Source organism: Corvus cornix, chromosome 1A (genome assembly GCF_000738735.6).
Source record: "Corvus cornix cornix isolate S_Up_H32 chromosome 1A, ASM73873v5, whole genome shotgun sequence".
NCBI classification, from domain to species: domain Eukaryota; kingdom Metazoa; phylum Chordata; class Aves; order Passeriformes; family Corvidae; genus Corvus; species Corvus cornix.
The window spans coordinates 72,532,601-72,560,218 of record NC_047057.1 but is presented as its reverse complement, the minus strand read 5'-3'; the positions used below and the strand labels follow the sequence as shown (position 1 = coordinate 72,560,218).

Genomic DNA, 27,618 nt, shown 5'->3' with positions numbered 1-27,618 from the left:
CAACTGTACTGCTGAACAACAGGATCTTCTGCTGTGCCAAGACCACACAGAGTCAACAAGGTTGGAAAAGACCTCTGAGATCGCTAAGCCCATCCTTTGACTTATCACCACCTTGTCAAGTAGACCATAGCACTGAGTGCCGTGTCCAGTGGTTTCTTGAACATCTCCAGGGATGGTGACTCCACCACCTCCCTGGGCAGTCCATTCCAATTTTTAAATAACCTTTTCCATGAAGTTATTTCTCTCAATGTGCAAGATCTTCCAAAGGGCTGTGATACCCCCAAAGAATGTCACTTGGTGGTGTTTTGGTGGCTGTGGGTGGTACAAAACCCTCCCTTTTCTTGCCTGTCTGATCTGATGATGGATGCAGGGAGGCATGGAAAAGACCTGGCCACTACTCTGAGACCCTTTCTTTTAGCAGGGCTTGTTCTGCTCATCATTTTCCCCCCTAACCTGCCCCTCTTCTGGTGTGTGCCCAGCCATCCCCAAGACAGCTGAAGGTACCCTCACTTATCCAGGGGATGGAAGAGAAGCAGAGGCACCCTTGAGCCAAGGGGGGCTGAGGATGATCAGGCAGGACTTGGCTGCATAGTGAGGATCAAGGGAGAAGAGCCTGGGCATGTTGGCACAGTGACAGGACGGCGGACTGCCATCCCCTGCAGTCTGGGAACACGTGGCTTTCCAGACTGGATGCTGTGCTAGGCATCCAGGCCTGGCTATTGCCATTTCCAGAGCTTTGCCACAGCTTCTACCCGTGTCCTCTCTCTTTTGCTTTCACATTCACAGCCCTTCTGTACTCAAGCTGCAAGCAAAGGCAGTTCTGCCACTAGATCTCCCTAACGACTGCCTCTTGTATTTGTTCCTTATTTTTCCCTCTCTACCTCACTCTGTTCTCGATACCTTCCTGAAATCAATGTGGGGTATTGACATTTACATGGCTGACAGAATAATTTCTATCCCCTTCACTCAGGTCTTCTCTGCACAGTCTGGCTGCCTCATTCTCTTTGTTTCAAGGCTCTGTCAGCACTTTCTTTGTTTCGATGCTGCTCTGCTTCATCAGCTAGCAGAGTACAAGTGGGAATTACTGAGCTTCATTTCTGGTTTCCACGCCATGTGTATTCTGATAACAGTAAAACTGTCACATACTCAGCCTCAGTCCCCTACTGTGCTTCATAAGGCTTCCAGAGCTGCAGAATGAAACAAATAATATCTCTTTACCAAGGCTACTTTTTATTATCTTCTTTTTCCCCTGGCTAGGGGAGCAGAAGGATGTCTCTAAAATATTGAACTACAAAGATTATCATTGGATGACTCAGAAGAAGTGTTACTGAGGGTGCACAAAGAGGTTAAACTAGCAAAATAAGCCATCTAGACCTACAAAGAATAGATCTTGCTTTAAAACCTTGATTACTTTTCTGACAGAATAACTAAGGTAATGGATGAAGGAAATAAAGGATATACAATATATCTGGGTTTATATAAAGTACTTGAAACAGCTTCTCATGAACGTTTATTCCAAAGAATCGGTTAAAGTGGGCTTAAATAAGATATGGAGGGAGAACCAGCTGCAGCACTGTAAACAAAAAGAAACAGTAAACAACAGGCCATCAGGTGAAAAAAATCTAATGGGAGGAACAGAATCTGCCTTAGCAGCCCTTCTGCACAGGGATCTATCTGTAAGACAAAATAGAACAACATTTCTCTGCATACTGAAAAAAGTGTCTCAACAGCCCTTAAAATTAGAAAGGCTGGATGAAAAGGAGAAGTGGGTTCCATGTGGAAAAATGGCAACTGGAAAAAATAGCTAAGAAACACAGAAGTGAGGGTGGCAGTTCCAGCGCAGCCGTGGGAGGGAACAAAAATTGAAGGGACAGCAGAAAGGAGACTGGGGGCTCCCTGTTCAGAAATACCCTATTGCAGAGAATAGCTGCTTTGTACACAGCAACAGGGAAACAGGCACATAATTCAGTGATGCCCTGGTACTTGTGCACCAGAAACGATAGAAGAATCAACAGAACAGTCATAATAGCTGAGAAGTGTGCAAATATTTCAAATGCAGATGTTGGCAAAGCCCAGGAGACAAAAGGCAAAGCCATTGACAGGTACCTGAGCGTTGCAAACACCAAGAAAAGAGAGAAAAAAATTAGTGACAAGATCTAGCAGGACAAGCACTCAGAGGAAACAGAGGGGTGTCTTCATTAGGAAATGGCACCATTTCAGCAGTGGCTGGGAGCATTTGGTTTGTTAATTGGTGCTGACTGTGGCTTAGCATGGGAGCAGTTCAGCCAGCTGCTGAAAAAAATGCCCTCTATAAAGGATGGAAAATTTTCCTGAAATATGGAAGACTTCTGGGCAGTGTAACTTGCAGGACTCTGGAATACTTCCTAACAGGAAACGATGAAAGCCAAAATCTTTGAGAGAGTTAAATAAACGTGAATGAAAAAGTACCAGTGAACATAAACGTACAAGATAATTTCACACTGACTCCATAGGAAGATGTATAACCCTGCCCTAGAGCTGGTAGGGAGTGTTCAAAAGTCTCCATTTCACTAAGGCTTTTCATAAAACCTCTGCAAATATTTGCATAGAAATTTAATCCTGGACCTGGATAAAGGGAATCACAGTCTGACGAAGTGAGGGACTAAGTTTTCATGAGTGGTTTTGGGTAGGGAAAGAGGGTGGCAAAATAGTCTCCAAATCTCGTTCTAAGTCAGTTCAGCATTCTAACTCTTGAAGATCTCTGATTCATTTCACAGCCCTATAAACAATGAACAACATGCTTTTTGGCTTTGCCTGGACAAAGTAGGGAGCTGAGAGACGTTTCCAATGCCTTTCCAGGAGCAGAATATTGGTAGGTGTAATGAGCACTTCTAATGATGCTCTCTTGTATGTCTTTAGCACATGCGTTATATACGTGGTGAAACAATAAAATCCTCACGCTCAGGAATGCTGAACATTAAAAACCACATCCTTTGTGGTTTTTCAGCATCCACTTCCCATCCACTCCCCTGTGTGACCTGAACAGAAGGATAATTTCTTACCCCTTTGTCCACGGGGACCTTCACATCCATAGAGAGGTAGCCTGTTTCCCCATTGATCATAGCAGTTCTCAGCTGCAGAGGTGAACAAGCTTGGTATTAGTGACTCCAGGCAGGGCAGAGCAGGAATGAACAGAGCCACTTGTCATTAACACACATGGGCTGGCAGAAAGAATCACTGTTGGTTCCCTCTCCTCCCCAGCTCTGTCTTGCTTCTTTTGAACAGAAAACCTGTTTGCAGTGGTCAAAATCCTTGTACGGTCAAGCTGATAAGTGATAAAGAATAGTAATAGTTTATCCTGAAAGCTTGTTGATATGTCTTTTTAGCAAAAAGAAAGGATCTGGAATCTATGAAATTGCCAGTCCCAGTTACAGACTTCACTGTTTGGCAGCCAGAAATTCATTAGCACAGTGCTTTGAGAGCCTGGAAGAGGAGAAAACTGAGAAACCCACTAACTCCCTCAGACTGAATCCAAAGCTCTTTGACATTTTTAAAACTGATTTATAAATTATAGGCTGTATTCAGCACCACTTCTGAGGTGCAGCAAAGCAGCTGTTTAGCACAGCAAAGCAAGACTGTGTGAGAGCAGGATAGGCAGTGAGGAGACCACTTTATTCAATCCAGGTTCCAAAAGTAAAATGTAATCTTCACAGTGACTCCCAGCCTCTTGCAAGAAAGATCCAGGAAATTTTTCCATAAATACAGAGGCTTTGACTTCAGGTCCAGCCTGCCAGAGCATATCAAGTCTATTGCTTCAGGCTGGATAGAAAAAAATAGGTGGAAAGTAACTTACTCATTCACAAATTGTTTCCTTACTTCCAGAGACAGGCCCCCATTCAGGTGCTAGCCAGTCTCAACTGCACTGGCTTTACAAGGCCACGGTTTTGTTTATTATGGCTGTTTGATGTGGGTTATTTACAGACCTAGAATATGAAGCTCACGTTTCCCAAGGCCCACATCTTGGAAATGAAAACACTGACTGGTAATATTACTCCTTTTTGGCTAAGAGTGTTTGACCTCCTTCCAGAGCCTCGGCATACTCTCTGTTCTGGTCTGACAGCCTGCAGGATTTGCTGTGGGTTCTGGGTTTAGAATCATAGAATATCCTGAATTGGAAACAAGGATCATCAAGTCCAGCTCCTGGCCCTGCACAGCACCATCCCCAGGAGCCACACCCTGTGCCTGGAGCGTTGTCCAAACGCTTCCCGAGCTCCGTCAGGCTGGTGCTGTGCCCAGTGCCCAGCCACCCTCGGGGGGAAAAACCTTCTCATGAGACCCAACCTAAACCTCCCCTGGCACAGCTTCGGGCCATTCCCTCGGGTCCTGTCCCTGGTCACTGCAGAGAGGAGACCAGTGCCTGCCCCTCCTCTTCCCCTCTCAGGGAAGCTGTAGCTGCAATGAGGTCTCTCCTCAGCCTCCTCCAGGCTGAACAGACCAAGAGACCTCAGCCACTCCTTGTATGGCTTCCCCATCAGACTGTGGCCCTTTTTCCTCTCACACTGTGAATATCCCTGTGTTGCTTTACAGGCAAGCCCAAGCCCTTGCTGCTGCCTGGCTGCAAGTGGCATCAGTTGGCATTTTCCAGGCAATGCCATCTTCCCTCCCCTGGATTTCTTTTTAGCAGCTGGCTGTATTACACATCATTAGCACTTGGGCATTTTTTTCCAGTCTGAATGTGCTGCTTATCAGTGTTGCTGAGATTATACTGCAACTGATGTTGAGTCTGTCATTGATCTAATACCATAGCTACAAATCGGAGTGTTGAAATGTTGGCAGCTTTCTACTGCAGTGGGTGTATCTTGAGAGTCTCTAGACTTGCTGAAGTCACACTGCAGATATCACTCACGTCACTGAATGTCTCTGCACCCTCAGCGACTGCAACCTTTCTTTATTCTGGAAGATGCAGTACAAGAACACAAAGTGGCTTTTGTTTTTCATGCTGGCTTCATGACGTTTTTTTTCCCCTGGATAGTTTTACTCTGGTTGCCTATAGAACCTTACACTTGGTATCATATTTGCATTCAGGTGTCAGTGTTAGCTGGTCAGATAGGAACCCATTAGCCAAATAAATATCAGAGCAAAGCAAATTCCTTTCATTTCCTGGACTTTTTTTTTTTTATTTTTTTTTTTTAATAGCAAACTAGGCAAAGAGGAACAGATCTAAAAGTGGCTCCAGTGAGAGAGAAAACTACAGTGGGAGCAAAGTCCTATAAGAGATCAGTGAACCTATACAAAGCTGCTGGCAACTTGCATCTTGATGGTTCCACTGTATGTAGGACCTCTTTATTTTTGTCTTGCTTTCCATGTTACACAGCCAGTTCTGCTGTGTTCCCTTTCTCAATTTGCCACTCTTCCACTTCCCAAGTTCCTTTGATGTTGCCTTTGTATTTGGCCTGCACTAGTGGCAGTAGCTACTTTAATCCTCTTGCTGCTCTGTTTGTCCTACCTGTTTAAGTGGATATCTATAGCATCAGATCCGTTTATCTCAGCAGTCTCCCCTGTAATCCAGAAGCATGTGTCTCACAGCTAATTCTATCTTACTCCAAATTCAGTTCTTATCTTAGTAATTTAAGTATCTATTTCCTCCTAGTTCTGAGTAAAATGAAACCAGCCACAGAAGAACCTCTCTTTATTCTGATTTTGTCTGGGTTCCTAGATGTGCAAAGCAGCAATGTGCAGCTATTAAAGGTGCATGCTGTTTCTTCTTTATCACTTTTTAATAATTTTGCTCCAAAGACAGTAGAGAAGGTTCTTTTTTAATCTTTTTCCTCTGGTCAGTTATTGTTTTCAGTGCAATAAGGTGGTTTCTGGATTTTTTTTCCACCCAAGTGTCTAAGTCCTTTATCCTCCGTGTCCACTATTAATAGTGACTGCAAGCTTTAGTCTCTTGATGAATGTACTTTCTTCCTTGTTGCAGATCTCGTTAGTTGAGTGGCTTCAGCTGCATCTCACATTCTGCATGGATGGGTGACATCACAGGGCACTGCCACACTCCTCAACTACTCTGGCTCTGTATTAAGGCAGCATCAGAGCCTTGCACACACAGACTGGCTCCCTGGAGCATCCTCCAAAGTGCTTCCTTCCTCCTCCCAGCACTTCTCCTTCTTTGTTCCACGAGAAGGAAGACTCATACTGGGAAGGAAGACAAGCACTTGGTAGGGGAGCTTCATGCTTTGTCCTCTTGTAGACCACCTGTCTCTTAGCCAGAGCCAGTCAGGCACAGAAAACCACCAGGAGTGCCCACTGCTCCCCCACACCTTCTGTACGGGCACACAAAGTAGTAGAAAGAAGGTGCTACAAAAAAGGCTGAATTCACTTTCTGATACTCACTATTTCATCCCGGTCTTCCCACTCTACTTCTGAGAGATCTACACTGTTGTAGTTCGGCTTAGGCTTCAGTTTCTTTCCTTCTTTATACTGGCATTTAAAAAGAAAAAAAAAAGAAAAAAAGGAAGAAAAATACTCAAGTAAGCAGCTAGATAACTTCCTAAGCTAAGCCTTTAAGAACTGGTGTGTAATTTGAAAAATAGGGGTGTCTCATTTATTCTCTGACGAGGAAGGCAGCGTTTGTGCAAGTATCTCCTTGGTCCCATGTCACGTATTTCTGTATGCAGGCTGCTAGGGGCTAGGGGAGTTCGAGTGGGACAGGCTGCTCCAGGAGCAAGGGACAGACAGGAACACAGCTAAACGTGCAGGTGAAGGCTGTGGCCTTCTTCTAAACAGATCAGTACAACACATTTGCCTGCAGGAAATCAGGTTTTTCCCTGCAGCTAAGAGTATAATCCCATTAACATTATAATACCAGCAGGAGATCTCTTCTGATGGGAGTCAGGCTTTGACTCCGCTGATGGGAGACTTTTCACCTGGAGCTAATTGACGCAAGATTCCACTAATCTCCGGGGTGAGGGAAAAGGCGTGAATGGGACTAGGAGAGGCCAATTTACGGTGGAAGGATGAAGCAGCGCCCTCGTCTAGCTTTGCCTTGCCCCGCCTTGCAAACACGGCGTGTCCCTTCTCTTCGCACCCTGAAGCAGCTCCCCGTGCCTGTGGTCTCGCTGTGCGAAGCTGCCTTTTTGAAGACAGCTGCTGTGGTGGCCCTCTCTCTTGTGGTGACCACACTAATGCTTACAGCTGTGTGCAGGTGGCTTTGTGCTGACCAGCACGTGTCTGAAATGGAAAATCATCGCGTGCCCGGGCACCTCAGCAACGAGGCCAGCTGGTCCTCGGGCTCCTGGGTGCCTGTATGTCAGAGGCTGGTGGCCTTCACAGCTCAAAAAGCCCAAAGAAATCAGAAGCAGCACTGAAAGTCACTGTTTTCAAGCCAGCAAAGGTTCTCAGATCCACAGCTCTACGTACCAAGGGACGGAGGTCTGGGTGTGAAAGGATGTAGCCGTTGTTGGTGTTCAGGAAGGCGTATCCATGGACACCCAGCTGGAGAAAGAGGCAACAGAATTATCAGAGCTTTAGCTACAAACACTGCTGTGGAATGGGCGCTACTGATACCCTGGCACCACCAATATTGAGAAGTATTTCCCTTTTAAAGGTATTGATCAGCAGAAGATAGAATCCATCCCAAAGCAGGTATCTGTCTGCTCTGTCTGCACTTGGATGCACACAAGGATGTGCAGGTAGTAGGTTTCTGTACACATTCAGAAAAATATGCCCTGCTAGAGCCTGACTGTCATCGTGGACAATTACCACGCAGAGGCAGACTGAGCTCTCCAGAGCAGGCACAGCAGAGCTGCACAGGGAATGGGCAATGACGGGCAATGTTGCAAACAGCACAGAAACAGTGGGGACAGGTCTGTGTGCCCATCACTGCACCGCAGAGCACCGAATGCACAAGTGAGGATGAATCTCACTGATGGCTTCCCTGGAAACCCGGTCAGCCTTCAGAGGAGCTCTGCGCTATGTTTCAGTATTGGCAAGACCAGACCTAACCCAGGCCAATTGTACAAGCCTGCAGTCTTAAAATGCTGTTTAAGGAATAGCAGAATCTAACAAGAGCAGACACTGGCTGACCTGATCTGCGAGCGATTTCCGAGAGAGCAGTTACTCAGCTCAAGCCCATATATAATGCAAGTTCCAGCTACACCCTGAGTTGCTAAAAGACTGCAGAAAGCCTGTGCTTGCCAAAACAAGAGGTGTCTCAAGGAAAACAATAATGGATAAGGTTTCTGTCTTCAATAAAAAAAGTTGCACCTTTATTTTCCTATAGAGCCAATCCAAGAGGGATTACAGTAGGGAAGTGAGGAGGTAAGTCATTTACAATCTGTCTGTGCATTCAGGGAATCAGTTCTGTATTTCACACGTGCCAGACCAAAACTTTGGACCGTCTCTATGTGAAGCAGTTTTTTGAAAAGCACACTTGGCTTAACTGAGTGTGGCAAGAATGAAACCAAGACACTGGATCAGCAAATTTCTTTTTTGGCCTGTAAAAGCTGAAATTTCCCAGCCCAGTAAAAGCACGATCGTTAATGTACAAGCTCCAGAGGGCTGGGACTCTGGAACTGGTCCTTTTGGAACCCATATGCCAGGGAATTCGAGTTGAGGATCCTACATTTCCAAACTGGTCTGGAGTTGGAAGAGTTTCTGAGAAGATGTGTCCTGCCTCTGATATGAGGAAATCCAAATTTTTTCCCCCTCCTTTCCTGGCACTGCTTGGAGGAAAGGACAGTAACCCTCCTTAGCCCAGAAGAAAAATTATTGTCTATCTGTCCTTTGAGTGACATGGAGAAAGGAAGATGAAAAGGCATTATTCTTATAGAGACCATAATCATACAAAAATTGGCCCAGACCAGCCAGCTTTGCATGCTGAAGGCAGGCACCCTGGCATGCACAGTCCCAGGGTTGTCCGAAGGATCATTTCCTGCAGCTGCCTGTTCATTGTCTGCCCTGCATCCATGTCTGGAAGTGCCACAGAAATTCACAGCTTCTGACAGCACTTTCAGTCCTGTGAGTCTTCAGCAATCGGATTCTGGACAACTGCCTCACTGGTAGTAGTTGTCTGATAGTTATTTAAGAGAAACCGAGAACTTGAAATGTTGGCTCAAATTGCCAGATTTCATGGTGGTCCTTGGATGTGCTCGTTGTCTCCTGGTGTGCAGCCTGACTGAGCAAAGGGTCACTGCACGGAATTTACAGCAGAAACCAAACCAAACAGTGCACCTCTGGGGGAATTTCCTAGGGATGAACATTTTTTTTAAGATACACTGAACGTAGAGCTAATGGAAAGTTTTTTGACTAACAATTCTGGAGAGCAAATACTCTATCCAGGTACCGCACTGAGTGAGAGCCAACTTTCTGTATGCTGTCCTGCCAAGAAACCATCATGCTGATCTGGAGAAAGGAACCTCTAGGCATGACAGGAGAGTTGGCTCTCCACAATCCATTCAGCCCTCAGTTTTTCTGCTAAGAATATTGACAGTGAAACGAGAACATTTTTTGCCAGCTGGCATGGCAACTCTTGCCCACTGGGAACTGGATATAAAACTTTAATTCTTCTAAGGCTGTCATCTCTGAGGGATCTAGGTTGGTGACCATCAGCATGCAAAGGTTCTATGACCTTTTGCCAACCTGCTGGATCACCCAGTCCTTGTTTTCCTGAAGCAGCCTAAAAGCTTGTAATAGTGAATGATTTCATATGTGCTGTACAGAAACCACACACCACTCCACTGAACAACTCTTCCTTTATGCTGGTAGTTTTTTTCTGCAGAGCAGAGAAATGGCTTTTCAGTCGTGCCCGTGGAAGTATGAGTAGTGACTCTGCTGTGCAAAGGAGCAAATTGCATTAGCTCAGTCTTACCTTATACCGTGGAGCAAGTTTTAACAGCTCTCTCAGTGGTACATCGGAGCCCACCACACCCAGAAGAATGCCATGGGATCGCTTTAAAACAAAGGAGAATCCTTTTTCAGAAGCAAGACCTGGGTAGCTTTCTACCTGAAAACACGTTATTGTCTCCCTAGTAGTCTCTCACCTGTCCCCTCTAGGCTTGTGAGAATGTGTTTATTCAAAACCAATTAACATACTTCAAAAAGTCCAAAGAGGTTATTCCAGTGTTTATGCAGAAGAGTATTTCTACACAACACTAGTCAGTATTGGTTACTGCGATTCAGAAGTAACATAAAATCACTGGGAACAAGGTTTGAGGGCAAACCCCTGCATTCAGTATGTGTAAATACCAATAAGGTCAAGACAATAATGCAAACCAACATGAATGGGTTGATAAATTGGGCCAACTAAATCAAATGCCAAATACAAAACTGTTAACCTAGAAAAAAGGATATCTCCCCTCCATGACATGGGGATCTGGTTGTTTAATGAGCATCTGGAGAGCACAATGGAGAATTACACACAGGCTCCCACTGCAGTGCTGTGCTAATGCAGGCTAAGGCCAGCCCCAGGTGGAGAAGGCAGACAGTTGTTTGTAGGACCTGGATGAAGAGTTTGTCCCTCATACAGCAATGGTAAGGTACCATTTTCCAATTTAAAAGGATGCTGAGAAGTTAGAAATGGTGCAGAAAAGAGTGTCTAAAGGGTTTCAAACCCCAGAGGAAATGCCCTTATCAAATAACCTAAATGATTCAACCTTTTAATCTTATCAACATGGACAGGTTTGACTTTATGGCAGTGTAGAAGATACTTCCCACGAGAACTTACTAAAGGGTACAGGCTTTTTAATCTAACAGAGGAAGCCATTATGACAGGAAGGTGAGGTCAGACAAATTAAAAGCGGAATTTAGACACCAGTTTTTCATGAAGAGTTAGAAACCACAGTGGAGAGAGCTTGGGGCTGGATGCCTTTCTTCAGTGATGCTTTTGCCAAAACCAGGGTATTTAGCTCATCTATGTGAGATGTAAAGATCTGCAATAAAATGCAGACTAGACAAGGTAATCACTAGAAGAGGTAATCACCTCTTCCAGCCTGAAATTTTAGGGTCTGTGAACTAGGCTCTGAAAATGGAACGGATAAAACAAGGAGAAGTGTTGTATTTAAGGGGTATTTTGAAGAAATAGCATCCAGAGGAAATGATGGACTATCATTCTGACAGATAAATTATCAGCCACGCACCCTACCAGAGGTCTGCTGCCTTCCCTAATGGCTGGATGTTCATTCAGAGGCCCTTTAAAACCCCACAAGTCCCGCTGCATCCCGTGCCCTCTGCCGGCAGAGGAGAGCGAGCCCACGCCCACTCACTCACCGTCTCATTCTTCTTGCTGAAGACGGGCATGGCCACTGTCGTCATGAGCAACAGGCTCTGAGCCTGCGATGCAAAGAGCTGCCACGGGACAACAGGATGGGTGTTAGCGAGTGCAGGACCCCAGAGAGCCCCAGGGAAAGGCGCTGCAATTCCCAAGGACCCAGATGTTGACTGCAATTGGCCACCTCCTTGCCTCCCACACTTCTTGAAGAACAGATGGCAGCACTTTTAAATACTGGGTTGTGGGATGGACGCTTGCTCGTGTGGGGTGATGAGGATGGGATGAAAGCCAGTGAAATGCGTTGAAGAGTTGTTTTAATGAAGAGACAGGAACGTGTAGAAGTGGTGGCACAATTCGTATCCACCACTCTTTAAGAGTGTACACATGAGCACTTCCACAATGAGTGCAAAAACCACCAACAAGGAGCACAGCACAGAGAAAAGCAACGCAAATATGAGCAAAACCACAAACAAGGTATCATCTACACTACAAACATATGAACACCACAAACGAAAAACACCACAGACAAATATTTAAATGACACAAATACACACAAAGCCTACTTATATATACTTGTCACTCAACCCTCTAAGCTTAGGAAAAAGAGACAAAATCATGATCCAACAGATAACACCACAGTGAGCTATCTCTATGAGGGACACGGGACATGCATGTATAATGGCATAACAGATGCTCCCAATTCAACAGAAGACAGATGCTCCAAAAGCACACATGAGAGGAGGTAAAACAGGCAAGCCATATGCAAAGGAGTCTCCCAAACATGCCTAGCTATCAAAAGACTCTAATCCTTTGCTGCCAGTAGCATCCATCATTCCAACTCTCATTTGGTCAAGTAAGGAAGACAAGGAAGGACCTCCTGTCCCTATTACAGAACATGCTGGGAGCCATAAAGGAGCCAGCCAATAACCTATAGGGTCACTTGATGGAGATTTGAACTTGGTATCTTGAGTTACTAGGCTGGATGATTTTTTGTGGAAACTTCCCGTTCACAGCAAGACTCACACTAACACACAGCAAGCAAACTTCTCCTGCACTTCTTGGACGTAGGGAACACGAGATCAGGTGAATTAAACTACTGCACAACACAGCCCTACCTACTCTGAACCAACAGCACAGCACAGCTCTCCAGTACATCCAGCACTTCCTCTCCTTGCCAGCGTGAGAGGACTCTGCGTGCTGCAGCCCCCACCCCCTCCAGATGTACAGGCCAGCTGTGGCTGTGGAGGCCAGCACTCACACACTGACGGGCACTGGGGAAACAGCACGCTCACAAAACACAGGGTGCAGTTACCTCCTCAGACTGTGGCAGCTGGTGAGAGACATGGACGAACACATAAATGAATACGTGAATGCAGGAATGAATCAAAGACAGGAGAGGAAGGGACAGAGGAAGAGAATGGCAAGCCAAGACAAGAGGCACGAAAAGAGATGAAGAAAAAAATGTGCGGCAAACAAATCCCTGTGGCTGCCTTGGGAAGTGTGACCCTATACACCAGTGCCAGGGGTGGCAAGTCTGCTGATAAAATAAACTTCCTGGGTAATTAGTACCATTTCTGGAGGTTTTGATTAGTACCATGTCCCAGCCCTCACTTGGCACAGTTCAGGCAGCAGAAGATAACCCCATGTCACCCTCACAGAGCCAAATGTCTTCCCACAGGGCAGGCCTGAGACAAAGCAGGGGGCACTGGGAGTGCTGACTGTCTGGTCCTTTGCAATGTGTCCTTTGCCCACAGGGCTGGGCTCAGGACCACTGTGGTGAGTCGGGTCATGCTAGTTTAAGGAAGGAAAGAGTGAGCCTGCTGCCCCAGCTGAAATCTGTATCTTTGAGTAGCAAACAATTTGCAGTCAGAGACTGGGCTGGAGGAAATCAATCTCTGTGACCCTACCCTGAGCCACAAATAATCTATTCTGTGAATAATCCTTTAGAAGGTAACCTGCTTGCACAGAAGCACTATTTAAGTGATGTTGTGCCTGTGTGATTAGTCCTGGGCATGTGAGTCACTGCAGATTCAGATCTGAGCCTGCATACACATCTCAGCTCCAGAAGCAAGCAGAAAAGAAATATTGTCCATGTCAGTAGAGCCAGAGACCACTAATTTCTATCAATCAACCAACTCCTGCCTTGTTTTACCTAAATGTCAGGAGTTTATTTAGGTTTTGACTTGTGCTCGAGGCCCTTACCGCGCTGTCCATGTAGGCTTCGGTCCAGATGATGTCGTGGTCGTGGTTGATGACCATGGGCCGGCTGAGCACGTGCAGGTACTCCATGACGTTCTCCTGGACATCTGCCAGCGTGGAGATCTGAGTGTAGTAGCCTTAGTGGAGAAACAGAGGTGTGAGTCACTCTGCTGACACGTCTCCCCTATTTCTAAATGAGTGCAAAGCTAGAAAACTGGATGTCAAAGGCTGTATCTACCCAGGGGGATAATCTGCTCTTTGTAAAATGGGCCTTGACATGCCTTGCATCCACAAGCTTCTGTGGAAATCTAGAGTTTCACAGCTCTGCTCTTCTAAAAATGCTGAAGCAATGTACAAGATGAGAGTCTTGATATAACCAGATTTGTGCAAAGCAGATGAAAAATGTTGCTTTGAGTCTCAGGAAAACCTTCCACTGATCAGGCTGCCTTTAGTCTGGAAGGCCAAACATACACAAGCAAAGTGTTTCACCAGGCTACCCACTTGCCCTGCCCTATTTTATATTAAGACCAAATTCCCACCTCCTCTTCCAGATTTTTTCCAGCACTCTTCAGTCTGCCTAGCTTTACATCCAAGGATGGCAACTACTTCCATCTGCACATTGGAAGCAGAATAAAAAGGGCAAGTTACCTATTTCCAAAGCTTTGTCCCTGCAGTTGCACCTGTAACAGTCTAAAACTACAACACAATACAGGGGAAGAATGTTTTCAAGTTACCAAAAGGTCCTTAAAACCAGCTGCTGGTTAGAAGTGCTAACACAGAGTAATGGCATGAGGATTCTTGTGTCCTGCTTCTCACCACAGGCATTGGTTGTACTTGGTGTAGAACACATCAGATAGATGGAAAACCTTCCTACCACTAGGAAAACACTGTCATGTGAAAGGGCTTGTGTTCTGACAAGCTTTGTGATGTGGAAACAGACCTAGTGTGCTCGAAAACAAGGACCACAAGAGTTATACAATGCACCGAAACAGAAGAACCAAAATCAGGGAGCCTTCTGCACAGCTCAGATCTGGTAAGTGAGAACCCAAGTGCAAAGAGCACATTTTTGTTCTCTGGTTATTCAGAAGAACCCATTCTGACGTTTCACAGTGAACCAACAGTACCATGATTTCTCTGTCACTGATCTCCTGGCTGAATACGCAATCTGAAACCCAGGGGTTTGTTTCATTTAACAAAACCTGAAAACATTAAGTGTAATTCATAGTGCTAATTAGATGAATGCTTGAGCCTTGAGCATCCCCAGCTCACAGACATTCTGCAGGCCAGCAACTCTCCTGTCAACAGTTTTCAGCAGCAAATGCTCCCATGCCTTTCATGGTCTGCTGGAACCACTGCTCAGGGTGGAAAACAGTTTGTACCCGACACTCAGCTTCAGTTTTCCCTTCCTTTCCCTGTTTAAACAGGACACTGATGTAACAAGCATCCCTGTCTCCAGAGGCCAGGTCACTCCCAAACATGGATGGCTTTTCTCCCCCCTCCCTTTCTTCCTTTACTCTTGCAGACTCTGACAGTGCTAACTTGACCTTTTTAACTGGCCCCAATGCATAGAGGTGACTCACCTACTGTGGATGGATTTTCTCATTCACGTAATTTCATGCTAGTTAGAGAGAACAGTGGGTTTGGGGTGGGATTAACAAGCTATTTTGGTGCCTCAGTGAAAACCACTTACACACAAAGAATTTGGCCGGGATACAGGGGTTAACCTGCAGACCTTGTGAAAATTGCTGTAAAATCTTTAAAGCAGCAGTGTTTGTTTTATATCTCAGCCAAAAGATGTCAGGCTCTCTGACAGAGCTTTAGACAGATTGTCAAAAGCCAGCAACTGGGACACAATAAGCACAGGGACTTAGGTGGACTACAGCCAGCATGAATCTCGGTCATAGTGTCCCTTGGCACGGTGACAGGAAAATGCGGTGGCTCAGCACGGAGGACTTGTGTTAGTTGGACACAGGCACCCTTCATGTGGGCCAGCAGGGTCTGCTTTTTCCTTAGGTATCTTCCAAGCAAGGGCTCATGGGCCCCAGCAGTAGTGGGTAAGCCTTAGAGGGGTGCAGGACTGGCTGCAGCCCACGTGTGACGTGCGAGATGGAGACTGGGAACCGCTGCCACACGGCACCTTTGTTGTTGCAGGCGATCCATTTCACATTCGGGGCAAAAGTGACCTCCCGTCCGATGAGGTACGTGAACACCCGGACCTGGGAACAAGGATGCAAGGACAGGAGAATTAGGCTGTAACGTGCTACCAAATCCAAGTGGCTGAAGTTTGGCATCCCCTTTTCCACTGGTGTGAATGTGGCGAGAGCAGTAGCTCTGCCTTCACAGAGACAGGAGCCTCTTGTGCCATTTGTTTCCTCTTTTGTGGCCTGGAACTTAATTTCCTATTACAATAAGGCCAGAAAGCCAAGTAGCACCTGAGATCATCTGAATAACAAAGCAAAAGTGCAAATTCTGCTTGATTTTATGATAGCAGCTCTGCCAGGCAGTCAGCAACCGAATGCAGAGAGGTTTACAGCTCCCAGGAATCCTTTACCCAGGGGAACAGCTGCCCACATGAATCATTTAGAGAGAGGTTTACCATTTCTCTTGAGTTTGACCACCAAGAAAAGAGCCAATCCTGAAATAAACTGTTTCAACAGCCCCCTGCTTTGGTCTCTCAGTAGGCTGCTTCTCTGCCTTTGTGCATTGCTGGGATGAGATAAACAAATAAATCAGAAGGGTTTAGGATGAGCAGTGTTCTATTCCACTTGCACAGTCAGCTCTGCTAGTGCAAGCCTGTAATCACAGACATCAGAGTAAAGAGGGCTGGAAGGCACCTAGAGAGGGTGTTCGGATCATTCCCCTGGCCACCATAAGAACTGGTAATAGCCAAACCTTTCCCGAACAGGACCAATTATAAACAGTCCTGCATGGGATTAAAACTCTCTCCAAAAGTTGGTTTTAAATTTTGAAATACTCCAGTCAGTCTTTATAATCTCATCAGGAGAACGTTTTGATTGCCCACACCTTTAGAAAAGAAAGTGTACGAAAAAGAAAAGCTTCCCTGACCTAGAGATGTGTGTTTGTAATCCTCTCACCTCGGGAATCACCGCAGTATGCTCCTGCCTGGCTGCTTGGTTTGCATTTACAGTCAGGAGCACACGGGTAGGCAGGTACTGGAATATGTGAACGCTCAGCTGTGCCTGATACCCTGGCCCCTTTCCCCTCCCTTTCTATTTATCACTTCCCAGACAAACCTTCCGATCGGGCCAGTTGTATTTTTCAAACACAGCTTCATAATCCTCCACGGCTCCGTCGGTGATCAGCATGATGGCTTGGTTACACAGACCTCCTTGGCCAGCATCTCTGAACTGCAGACAGAGAGGGAGAGCACTGCTTATCCCAGCACAGGCTGCTTCTGAGTAACTGCACCCTATTTATTCACGGTGGGCCAGATCCTGACTTCCACTCACAACCCTCACACTGCTCAGAAAGAGGATTGTGTTTGCGCACTGCATGTAAATTTTTTATTTATACAGCCCTGCCAGGCACATGCAGACACAGGAGGCTTTGCAGAAGTAAAATAATGAGGAGAAGATAAGTGTTGTGGAGGAAGGGTGCGATTCCCTGCTGCTTCACATCTTGCACAGTTGCATTAGTTTATGCAAAACAACTATAGATCGACCATAAACATGGCAATTCTGATTTGACAGCAATAACTGTCACTCTTTATGGCCGAAAATGTGAGAGGAGTGGGAAATCAGACTCATTATTTCAGGGTGAATCCATCAATCTGCCAAAGAATAGCAAAGAAAGGCAGGAGCATATGAAAAAAGAAGGCTACTGCCACTGGAGCTGGGAAAGGTTATGGATGTGCCAGATAGAGAGGCCTTACACTGACATGACAGATGACCTATTACCTATGCAAAGGTGGTATTTAAGGCAGAGCAGAAGTGCACCAGGACTCTGGTACAAATGCTGACGTGCTCCCAAGGGCACCTGCGGAGGTGTTGGGCAGACTTGCTCCTACAAGCAAGCCAGACCCTGCCTGTCCAGCCAGGCAGAAGCAGCCTTGGAATGCTGCCTGTGTCCTGCTCCTGCAGAGCCGTGTGCCTCCCATGCCCTCAGGTACCCGCTCTAGAGAACTGAGGGCCTTATGCAGCACCAACAGAGTGTTAAAGCCAGCAGCAGGGGCAGCTGAGGACATCCCAGGGACAAAACCGAGCAGCACTTCGCTGCAGCTCCCAGCTCGGTGGCACTCTGAGCTTCTCCTTGTGCTGCCTCTCACTGCTTCTATGCCCTGAGCAAGGAAAAGCCTGATCAACAGAGGAGGGTACAGAAACTGATGCAGAGCTAAAACATTATGGGAAGAAGGAGACATGGCAGGTCCCCTGATAACGAAGATTAATGAGAGGCAATAGCGCAGGATGGAGAGTATACAGGAGCCCAACTGAAGGGTGACTAAGGTTACATCAAACAGCAGCAATTTTAAACTGGAGAGAATAGTCATATCTTATAAATGAGAAAAAAGGTATCCAAGTGGCAAGATTAATTGCATAAAATGAAATCCCTGCATGGGGGAGCAAGAGCACACACCATGAACCGGGAGTTTTTAGATGCTTTAGGGCTCAATTTACAACTCCTTTTGGGTTTGCTAACGCTATGTTACAACAGACAAATGCCTTTACCAACGTGGCTGGTCCTGTGGTTGCACTGCAGATTAACATCACAACCACGAATACCTCAAAGCCAGCTCTAAGCCCAGACCTCCCCAGTAATTTCACCACTCCTACAATTACATCTGTGATTGTCCCTTATCATGAAATTACCAGGTTCAGTGCTGATATCACCATAACGTCACCTTCCACCACCATCTGTGTTATCAGTCCTGCCTCCTCCAGCTTTACACTGCACTGCACCTATAACTACACTGCAGGAAGCATGGATTCAACAGCTTCTGAATGACCACAGGGATAAACCCCTCTCTGGCTGTGCCACTGCTTCTAGCAGTGTCCAGGACCAGGACAGATGACCATAAGTGAGAAGGGTGCTGGAATAGGGTCATTCCTAGCGGGTTGTTCTCAGGTGAAACATCCGTGGGAAATACCGAGTCAGGGTGAGGCAGTTGGATGTGCTCCTCCTCCCTTCTGTCCCCACATTCAGAGGGGAGACAGACAGTAAAAGCTGAGGGTGTACAACAGGAACAAGCACAGGATGCTCTTAGGAGCAAGCCAAAGGAGAAAAGCAGGTGAGAGCCACATGGGATTCTGCTAAAGACCAGCAGGTAGGAAAAAACCAGAGCCTCAAGTGAGCTATTTCTAGGACAGAGATCAAGTGGGTGCAGATTAGCAGAGAGAACAGACAGTGTGAGTGTCCACCAGGGAGGCACAGGGTGCAGGAGATCCTGTCAGAATGAGGCTCAGGTCACAGATACATGAACCTTGGTACGAAAGCAGCTTATTCCAAACTGTTGCAGTCTACAACATGTTTGTTCAGATTATTATTAAATTAACACTTAATTAAGGTCACCCACCATTTCATCAAACTACTTAAGATCTCTTCATGAAGCTTACTTCAGAACTCATAATACTGAGATACTGAGAAATTAGACGTTGTATCAGAACCAGCAATCTCCTAATTACAGGAGTAGATGATATTTTCAACAGGGAGAATGAGATCATCAGTGTCATAGAAATGGAGATTAAAAAGACAGATTTAGAAAACAAACGAACAAGAGGTAATCCCTGGTTTTTAGGTCCTTTGTGACTGGCTGCAGCTGTAGCAAACGATCTGACAGCACTCACATCAAGCTCTGAGCATAATTCCCTGCTCTGACTGCAGTCTCAGGAGCGTGAACGAAGGGGAGGTGAGGAATAGCATGTCCACAGAAGAGATGTCTGAAGGAATGCAGGCTAGAGCTGGGTCTGTGAAGGAGGCACAGGGCTGTGTGTTCTCCTATACAACTTCAGTCACGTTGCCAGGACTAACAGGCATGATCTCATTAATTCAGGGTCACAGTCTCTTGTACTCCCTTGTTTGCTCATTGCCTCTTACTCTGCAGTTACAGGCTGGCACAGAGCTCCTAGTGAAGCAAGAGGAACCATCAGCATCGCTCAGAGATGCGCAGGCACGCGTGCTGATTATGTGCACATCTGACCAGGGCACTGAGCAGCCCCTCTCCATCTCCTCATGCCCCATTATTATGCAGACCTGCCTCTGGAATGGCCTCCAGAACTACTGAAAATTCAAACTTGGTGCAAAGCGTCTCATGGGGAGAAAAATCAGCAGTAGTCAAGAAAACAAAGCCAGTGAAGAAGAAACAAGAAAGGGCATTAAGCAAAATAGTAGGAACTGGTAAACAGGAAAGTCTGAGCTTTGCATACCCTGAAAAATATGCTGTAGAATCCAGGTCCATAAAAACGTGACTGGAATCAAGAAACAATTTATAAGTGTTCAGAGAAGAAGCAAGAAAGGGAGTAAAAATAATATGATGCCAGATGATAAAAAACAGAGGGAAATGGTCAGGCAGAGATGCTTTAGAGCCTCCATACTTTATCATCAAAAGGACAATATTGTAGTGCCTGAGTACCCACTGAAGTAATAAGAAACAAAGAAAAGAATGAATGAATTACAGGCAGGGTCACAAAGTAGTAGGGTTAAAGAAAAAACTAATTGAAAGCATTTGAATAATCTGTGCTCAGCATGAAGGGAAAGAATTGCAGAAGGTGTAGCTGAACTACTTGCCTCATGGGCTGAGACCTGACTGGGACTATACAAGATCCCAAAGGATGAAGAGGGAATCAATAGAAAACACAGAAAATAGATGGATAAATTGTCCTTAACCATCTAGCATGCTACTAGAAAAATTAGTAACACATGCATCTTGTGAATGTGTAAATGAAGTGCTTCCCCACACAAGTGGGACATAAGAGGCCACAAACCTTTGTTTACTTAAATCAGCACACAGCTTCATCCTTTTTACAGCCCCAGTTTGCTCGAGTTAGGCAGAATTTCATGTCTCGCTGAAATCCAGTCTGTTACCAGTTTCATCATCCTTTTTTCACCTATAGTTGTTTTGGAATGACCCACTCAGTTAACCTCAACTCTTACGTGATTTCTGAGATTGGCAGAGAGTCCAGGCATGATTAAACCTTGGTGATAAGAGGAAACATCATTCCAAGGTGGCCTTGGAAAGCAGAACTTGGCTTTTCTTTTCCTCCACAGCATGGGAAAAGCAACAGCTTTCAAAATACTTGTTCTGAGTGTATCCTGAGAAAGGAGAACACGTGCACATGGGAAAGGAGAGGCAGTAGCTCAAACGCAGAAGAGGAGGGTGGATACTGCCTGGGGAGGGATGCTGCAGAGACACATCAGCTGGATAGGAATTAACAATGTGACAGTGCCTGAAAAAAAACAGAGCTGTTGTCTTACGTCGTGTTAAGAGGACGAGGGTGTGTAAAACAGGGAAGGCAATTATTCTGCTCTGCTTAGCTCTTGATAGTTCTCAGCTGCAGCACTCACAAGCTGTTGGGAGCATGGTGTTTCAGGGGAGGCAGCCTGGAAGCAGAGCAGGGCCAGAACAAAGGGGTATAAATCCTGCAGGAAAAAGGGGAGAGAACAAGACGGGCCAAGCTTGTTGAAACAAGGAAGAGAAGATAGCAGCCAGAGAGATTAAAACTTAATGAATAAGAAAAGATCTCAAAAGATAGCACTTGACACCTGAGAATGTTGAAGCACTTCGTAAAGGTGTGCTTAAGAACATGGTTCCCTGGAATGCATATTTTATTGGAACCACTTTGTGGCTAAACTGAAATGGAGTTCAAGTGGTTTATTGAGCATGGCAGAGAGGGACAGGGGGCTCTGGCTAACTGTTCTCCTGAAACTGGTCTGCAAATTGTGTCGTGGATTAAAACATGCCCTGTCTCCCCCAGAGGATAATGGAGGAAAACAAAGACAGTGAGGGATTTGTGCTCTTCTGCAACCCCTCTTTGCTCGAGTGGTTCTCTGCTGGGCTATTAATTCTGTGAGCAATTGGACTGAGGAAAATTACCAGGGAAATTTTGCAGCCACTTTCATTACAGATATTATGACTGGTTGTCTGTTGTAATCAGCAAAGCCTGTTTCATCAGTGCAGTGTCACAATTTTCATTCTCTTGCGTGTGCTCCTGTGGACAATAACAGGAGAGCCAGCGAGGATCAGCAGAGAATGGGAATTTTGTCTGATGAGAAGGAGGTGGTCAATTCCACCAAAGTTCCCCTTTCTCCTGCCTGCATGACTGCAGCAGCACAGATTTGTTTCAGGGCACACTGAGGAAAACCCTTTTCCTTTGCTATTACTGATACAGGTGGTCTAAGAACCTTGAGGAGAAGATTTCAGAGAGCCCTTAAACCACATGAGCACTTGGCAGGTGGCACCCTTTCACCTTCAGCTGTGGTACTTGCAGAGCCTGAGGTGCTCCAGCTCCTGCTATCAAGGCACTCTGTAGATAAGCCTTATCAGGGAATCCACAGTCTGAGGAAGGCTGCCACAGGACAACAGGAATGAGTCCACACTTCCATGCCTACGTACGTGCAGCCTCTGGAGCTGCCATGCGTGCACAGAGACAATGTCTGTCTCTTCTGAATGCCACCAGAAATCCTGGCATGAAGATGCAAAGTGACTTGCAAGAGGTCCTGCGGGTCTCCTGCTGCACGTGCAGCTGTCCCACAACTGGCTGGCAGCACAGCTCCCAGCTGAGGGTGGCCTTGGACTGAGGTCCTGTTGCACTGAAGGGCACACAATCACAGCCCGTGCTGCAGCGAACAGCACACAGCAGGACAGCTGGAGTCTGGGGAAGGAAAGCTGTCTGGAAGAGATATGGAGCCCTGCTTCACACATTTCTTTGATAAAGGTACTGTTTGTGAACCACTGCTCTTTGGTGTAAGCCATTTCCAAGGCTCAGGAAAGCACAACACCTTTCCTCACCTGCAGGTGCTCAAACGCCGGAGCCAGACAGATCCAAGGTGATAGCAAAAGGCACGAGGGAAGCAGTACTTCACCTTGTGAGTGAATAACAGCAGAAGGTTTTATCACCACTGGGTGCTGCACTGTCCAAGAGCGATCTCAGAGCTGTTTTGAGCTCATTAAGCAAGAGAGGATCAACAAGAATCAAGATAAGCAATGACTACTAGAACTGTTGACTGCATTTTTTAACACTAAATAGAGAGAAAAAATAAATTCTTTACCCACCAAGGAGTTTCTTCTCTATTACTGCAGTGGAGTCACCTTAGTCCACTGGGGTGCATGGGCAACACTCTCTCCCTGGAGGTATTTTTGGTTCAGAGGACATTTTGTCTCAGCTTTTAAGGTCCCTTCCAACCCAAGCCTTTCTATGATTCTATGATCCACTGGCATCTTTAGGCCAGCCCCACTATGGACAGTGCCATGAGGGGACGGGGGTGTTCAGCTGGTTCTTGCTCCTTTTTCTTGTTACCATTCCTTAAGAAACAGAATTAAATTGTATGTTTACCTCCAGGCTACTGAATTTCCCATTCACATGAGGCAATGAATCATTTATGGTTCTTATCAGAGGGCATGATCAGAGTCATTAATTCTCCTGTACCTGTGATTTCTTCCCCAAGCACTGGTACTCAGCAAAGTGACATTGAAATAAATCTGAAGAATAATCTTTCATGTCTTCATCATCTTCTACTGCTCACTAATAATATTACTTACAGCCAGAACTGTGGCCCTCAGCTGATCAGTTATATTTTATTGCCACCATCTGTAAAGGTGCCTGGGCAATGCCCAGTTGTAGAGCTCATTACAAAAACTCAAGAGGCCCCAGCCTTGCTGGCTCCTGATCCTCCCTGGGCAGGGACTGGTGGCTGTGGACATCATGCACAAACCACCATTTCCCCTAAGATGGGTGAGCCCTGCACACTGTTTGTCACAGATTTGGGATCCGTGAGATTAGCTCATGCCCGCTCCCCGCTGCAGCGCCCTGAGGGATGTGCTGGCACTGGCTGCAGGGGTGGGCAGGGACACTCGTGCCCCACACAAGCATCAGCACCAACTCTTACCTCTCTCAGGATTTTGAAGGACTCTGTCAAAGCCTTGCTCACAGTCCCCACTCCTTTTGCCTGCAGTTCCTCCACCAGCTGCTTGAAGTGCTGCCAAGAAGAGAGGGAAAAAACCAGGAATGAGTTGCAGGCAGGGTGTTCCCTGTGACCAGGGGAGGAAAGGGTAGCCTGGAAAAGGTTGTGCCCATGCAGCTACAGCAGGACTGCATTTCTCAGTCTCTAGACCAACAATCCATGTAAGATCATGGAAAGGGCAGAACTACTGGAAATCTGACCTTCCCTTATCTGCCTCTTCAGGAAAAAAAAAACATCCTGTGCACCCAAAAGCAACAGGAGAGGAAAAAAGAAAAAATCTGAATGCTTGTCTATGACTTAAGAGGCATTGATCTGCTTAAAGGAAACCCTCTCTGCAAGACAGTGTCTAGGAGGTTTGGGAATCCTTTGGGAAACACTGCAGAAGACTTCATCCTCCAGAGTCATACTCTGAGACCCAGGGCTAAGCTGGGAAAGAAATCTGGTTGTTGAAGGCATGGAAGGATGTATTAATACAAACTAAAAAAATTGAAAGAAAGGAAAAAAAAAACAGAGAGAGAAGCTAAAACTACCAGTCAGCCCAGAGGGTGGTAGAGCACCTGGACACAGGCTGGCCACCTCAGGGCTGCTGAACCCTGCTGGATCAGAGCACCAAAAGCCCTCCTCAGTGGGGACATAGAGAAGCCTTTGCTGCTGCTCACGCCACCAGCTGACCCCGTGTTGCAGCAGCTTGGTGTAAGCCAAGGTGAGCCACGGAGCCAGCACACACCTCTGAACTGGTGCTGGCTTCTGAAGGGCAAACCCTGCTGGGAGAGGGCTGTTCCTTGTCCCTGGAGCTCCATCTCACAGCATCTTAACCCTGTGCTCGCTTACATGAAGAGAGCTACCTGAGTTCCATCAAGAGGGGCCCAGCACTCACCTCTCTGTTATCTCTGTCTGCTTGGACCAGGATACCCTTAAAACAGGGTTCAATAAAATGAACATAATCATTGTACTGCAAAGAGAAAGCAAAAAGAAAGGGGTTGTCATGGGAGAAAATTCACAAAATGGGCTCGTGTCCTAGGTGGATGTTGAGAAAACAGCATGGAGAAGATAGCATTTGATACCTATTTCCCTTAAAATTGTTTATAGTGATCACAGCAAATCAGGATTTTGAAGAATCTTCTGTTTGTTTAAATAACACATTAATTCTGGCGTTTTGCTGAGTTCTAGCATATCTACACATACAAAGTTCCTTTTTTTCCCCCCCCCCACACCATGAAGTTTTTATCCACACTCTATGGACTTGTATGCCTGGCCTTGCTTCTAGCACTTTTTGCACTTAGTTTTGACTTCTGGAGATTTTGTGAGTCCCCAGCCACCAGCTGAACCTTGCAACCTGAAGTCTGAAGCCTCTGGTGCACAGCTGAGCAATAACAAACCAGGTTAGCACACACCCACTGAACTGGGATACTTAGGGGAGTGGATGATTCTAGGCTGTTACATGTGAGGTGAAGCTTGGCAATGCCCCTGTGAACCTTTTCCTGCAAGGTTCAGCAGAGTGCAGTTCCTAAGAGGCCACTGATGCTCAGCTGATCAATGGGAGCTTAGGTCAGGCTATAATGTCTCTGAGCCAGTGGGTTCTTGGTGTGAGTGCAGTAAAGGAATATATATATATATAAACCAGGGTATTTCTGGGGCTGTTTTTGAAGAACAGATGATATTTCAAACTCCTTAATGACTCCCCCCTCCATTTTTCTGCCAACACTGTTCACTCTTCCATCTGTCCAGTCATATAAAGACAGAATTGTTGCCACTGGAGTTTCTAATTAGCTAGCATAAGAAGCTATCAACAGAAAGTAGAATTTATATCTCAGTGGCTGTGCCCTGGCAAGCTAGCATAGAGAGAAGCCTGGGGAAAGAGATGGTGTTTCAATTAGCTTTGAAAATTAGAAGGTGAGGAGCCTTTAACATGGCACCAGTCTTGGCATGAATAATGGAAAGAAGTTTTGCTTTCTGTGGTCAGTGGAGCTGGTTCTCTGCAGGTAACCAGCCCATCCTCACCCTGCCAGGGCTTAAAAAGGAAGAGAGTAACCCTGAGCCTTCGTGACCAAGCTCAATGCAGGCCCAGCTGATGGACTCAGAACCATATGGGCAGCCTGGCAGGATGCTGGAGCACAAGAAGGCATAGAGTGGTACTTTTCTAGCCTGGAAGTGTTATCCCGAGGATCATACTGCTGCTGCTGGACCCAAACATAGTGTTATGGCAAGCTGGGTGAATTTATTAGCTCAGGTCCTTGCTAGCTCAGGTGTCTCTCTACAGCCCTTTGTTATCTGTTGCAGTACACATCCCTAAGCAAGCAAAAAGATGCAGCCAACATCCTCTGTGGAGGAGGGATGAAGTGACCTGGCAGCCACCCTGCTGACCACACAAAGCTGGCTTGCCAAGGGTAATTTGGGTTAATCCCCCACCCAGCACAGGTGCTGCTGTAGGTAGGTCACTGTGATTTGCTGAGGGGATGAGGCTCAAGGGAGACAGCTCAGCACTGCAGTGGAGACAGACATACTGCAATGATGTTGACAAAGTCGTTTTCTCCCAGAGTATCCAAAATGGTGACGATGGTGTGCTTGGCAATGGTCATCCTCAGGCCCTTCATGCTGCCACTGACATCCACAATGATGACAATGTCCTTGGGAGAGGTGGCTGCTTGGATGTACCTGCACAAAAAAGAACACAGGGAAGCAGGGTGAGCAGCCAGGGAGGAGGAATGCTGGACATGCCACCGTCACACTGTGCCAGCCACAGCACCACATGCACCGTGACCACAGCTACCCAGCAGCATCAGGCTGCCCCAGCACCTCGCTTCCCACAGACTGAGTAAACACACCACACTTCTGAAGGCTGAATATCCCCTTCTCCCAGTCACAGAAGGGTAATTTCCATGTGGCACACGAGATGCCACAGGGGAAGCTGTTGCTGGCAGCTGGCAAAGCTTCCTAACCTGCTGTTACCTTTGTTTATGTGCCCCCCCACCTCCGGCAGGAGTGTCACAGGACACCAATTATTGATCAGCAACTCACCAAGGCATCACCTTGGAGAAGGGGGAGAGAGGAAGGATGACAGGTGCTTCAGCCAAGGCTCTCCAAAACTTACCAGCCACGGTTCCTGCAGTCAAAGGAGATGACTCCGTTCTCATCTGGTAACCACTTTATTCCTGAAGAGAGCAGCAAGAGGAGCAGTCAAAACACACACAGGTAGGCAGGCAGGCCTCTGCTCCTGCTCTGCTGCTGTTCCCTGCTGAGCCCTGGCTACCCCAGGGAGCACACGAGTCTGGCCAGCCATAGCAGTGGCCATTCTGCAGAAATACAAGCAGAGCTGCTCGGTCTCTGGCAGTTTTGAGTAAACTGCTTATTAAGTTTCCATTTAAAAAATGTACCTAGGCATAGTCTGTTCAAATTTGGGAAGCAATTGCGTGCACTTTGGACTTTTTGTCACTTTGATGTAGTTCTCAACAACAGATGTTTTTTCTCCCAGAGGGTGGTTGAGAGCATAATAAAAGCAGCAGGGGCAGGGATGCATCCCAGATTCCCTGCTACAGGCTCTGTTCACAGCCCTCTCTGCTTCCCCCTTCCCCAGCACATGCCAGGTCACAGAACACAGGCATGCAGCCACCTGACCAAGTGGCCACTGGGCCAAGCTGCAGCTGCAGAATCTCGTGGGTTCCTCCAAGCACTGGACCTCCCTCCTGTGCCATGAGCTAATGTGCCACTCACAGCTGGTGAGTGGATAACCAGGCAGACTGGCCACTGCATCTGTCACCTGTATCCTCAGAGAGGCTTTGGCCACCACTCAAACCCACAGGGGAGCCTGAGGCATAGCCCTGCTGTGGTGTTTTGGGAGCTTTTTGGGGGACCCCTGCCAGCAGACTCCTCTGGGGTTGCATGGGCAACGTGCCCGAGGGGCTGGTTCTAATGGGAGAAAGTGGTTTATGCCTGCTGGATCCTACTCCTTCAGCCTTATCAGCCCATGCAGGAGTATTTTGCTCACTGCATCCTGCCCCTCGTGGGCTGTGCTCCCCCAGACTTCCCAGACTGCACTCTTCTGT

At 46.6% G+C, this 27,618-nt stretch overlaps 1 protein-coding gene across 1 annotated transcript in view; it reads right to left on the bottom strand.

Moving 5' to 3' along the window:
• The window catches only part of CACNA2D4 (calcium voltage-gated channel auxiliary subunit alpha2delta 4), a 121,576-nt gene that overhangs the window by 77,965 nt on the left and 15,993 nt on the right, over window positions 1–27,618 (bottom strand). The window contains exons 7-18 of the mRNA XM_010404121.3: window positions 26,667–26,727; window positions 26,080–26,230; window positions 24,453–24,527; window positions 23,501–23,590; window positions 16,696–16,809; window positions 15,579–15,657; window positions 13,445–13,578; window positions 11,242–11,319; window positions 9,845–9,925; window positions 7,396–7,470; window positions 6,370–6,456; window positions 3,042–3,113 (exon numbers count right to left, since the gene is read on the bottom strand). Of these exons, the coding sequence (XP_010402423.2) occupies window positions 3,042–3,113; window positions 6,370–6,456; window positions 7,396–7,470; window positions 9,845–9,925; window positions 11,242–11,319; window positions 13,445–13,578; window positions 15,579–15,657; window positions 16,696–16,809; window positions 23,501–23,590; window positions 24,453–24,527; window positions 26,080–26,230; window positions 26,667–26,727 (1,097 nt within the window). The remainder of the gene's footprint in view (window positions 1–3,041; window positions 3,114–6,369; window positions 6,457–7,395; window positions 7,471–9,844; window positions 9,926–11,241; window positions 11,320–13,444; window positions 13,579–15,578; window positions 15,658–16,695; window positions 16,810–23,500; window positions 23,591–24,452; window positions 24,528–26,079; window positions 26,231–26,666; window positions 26,728–27,618) is intronic.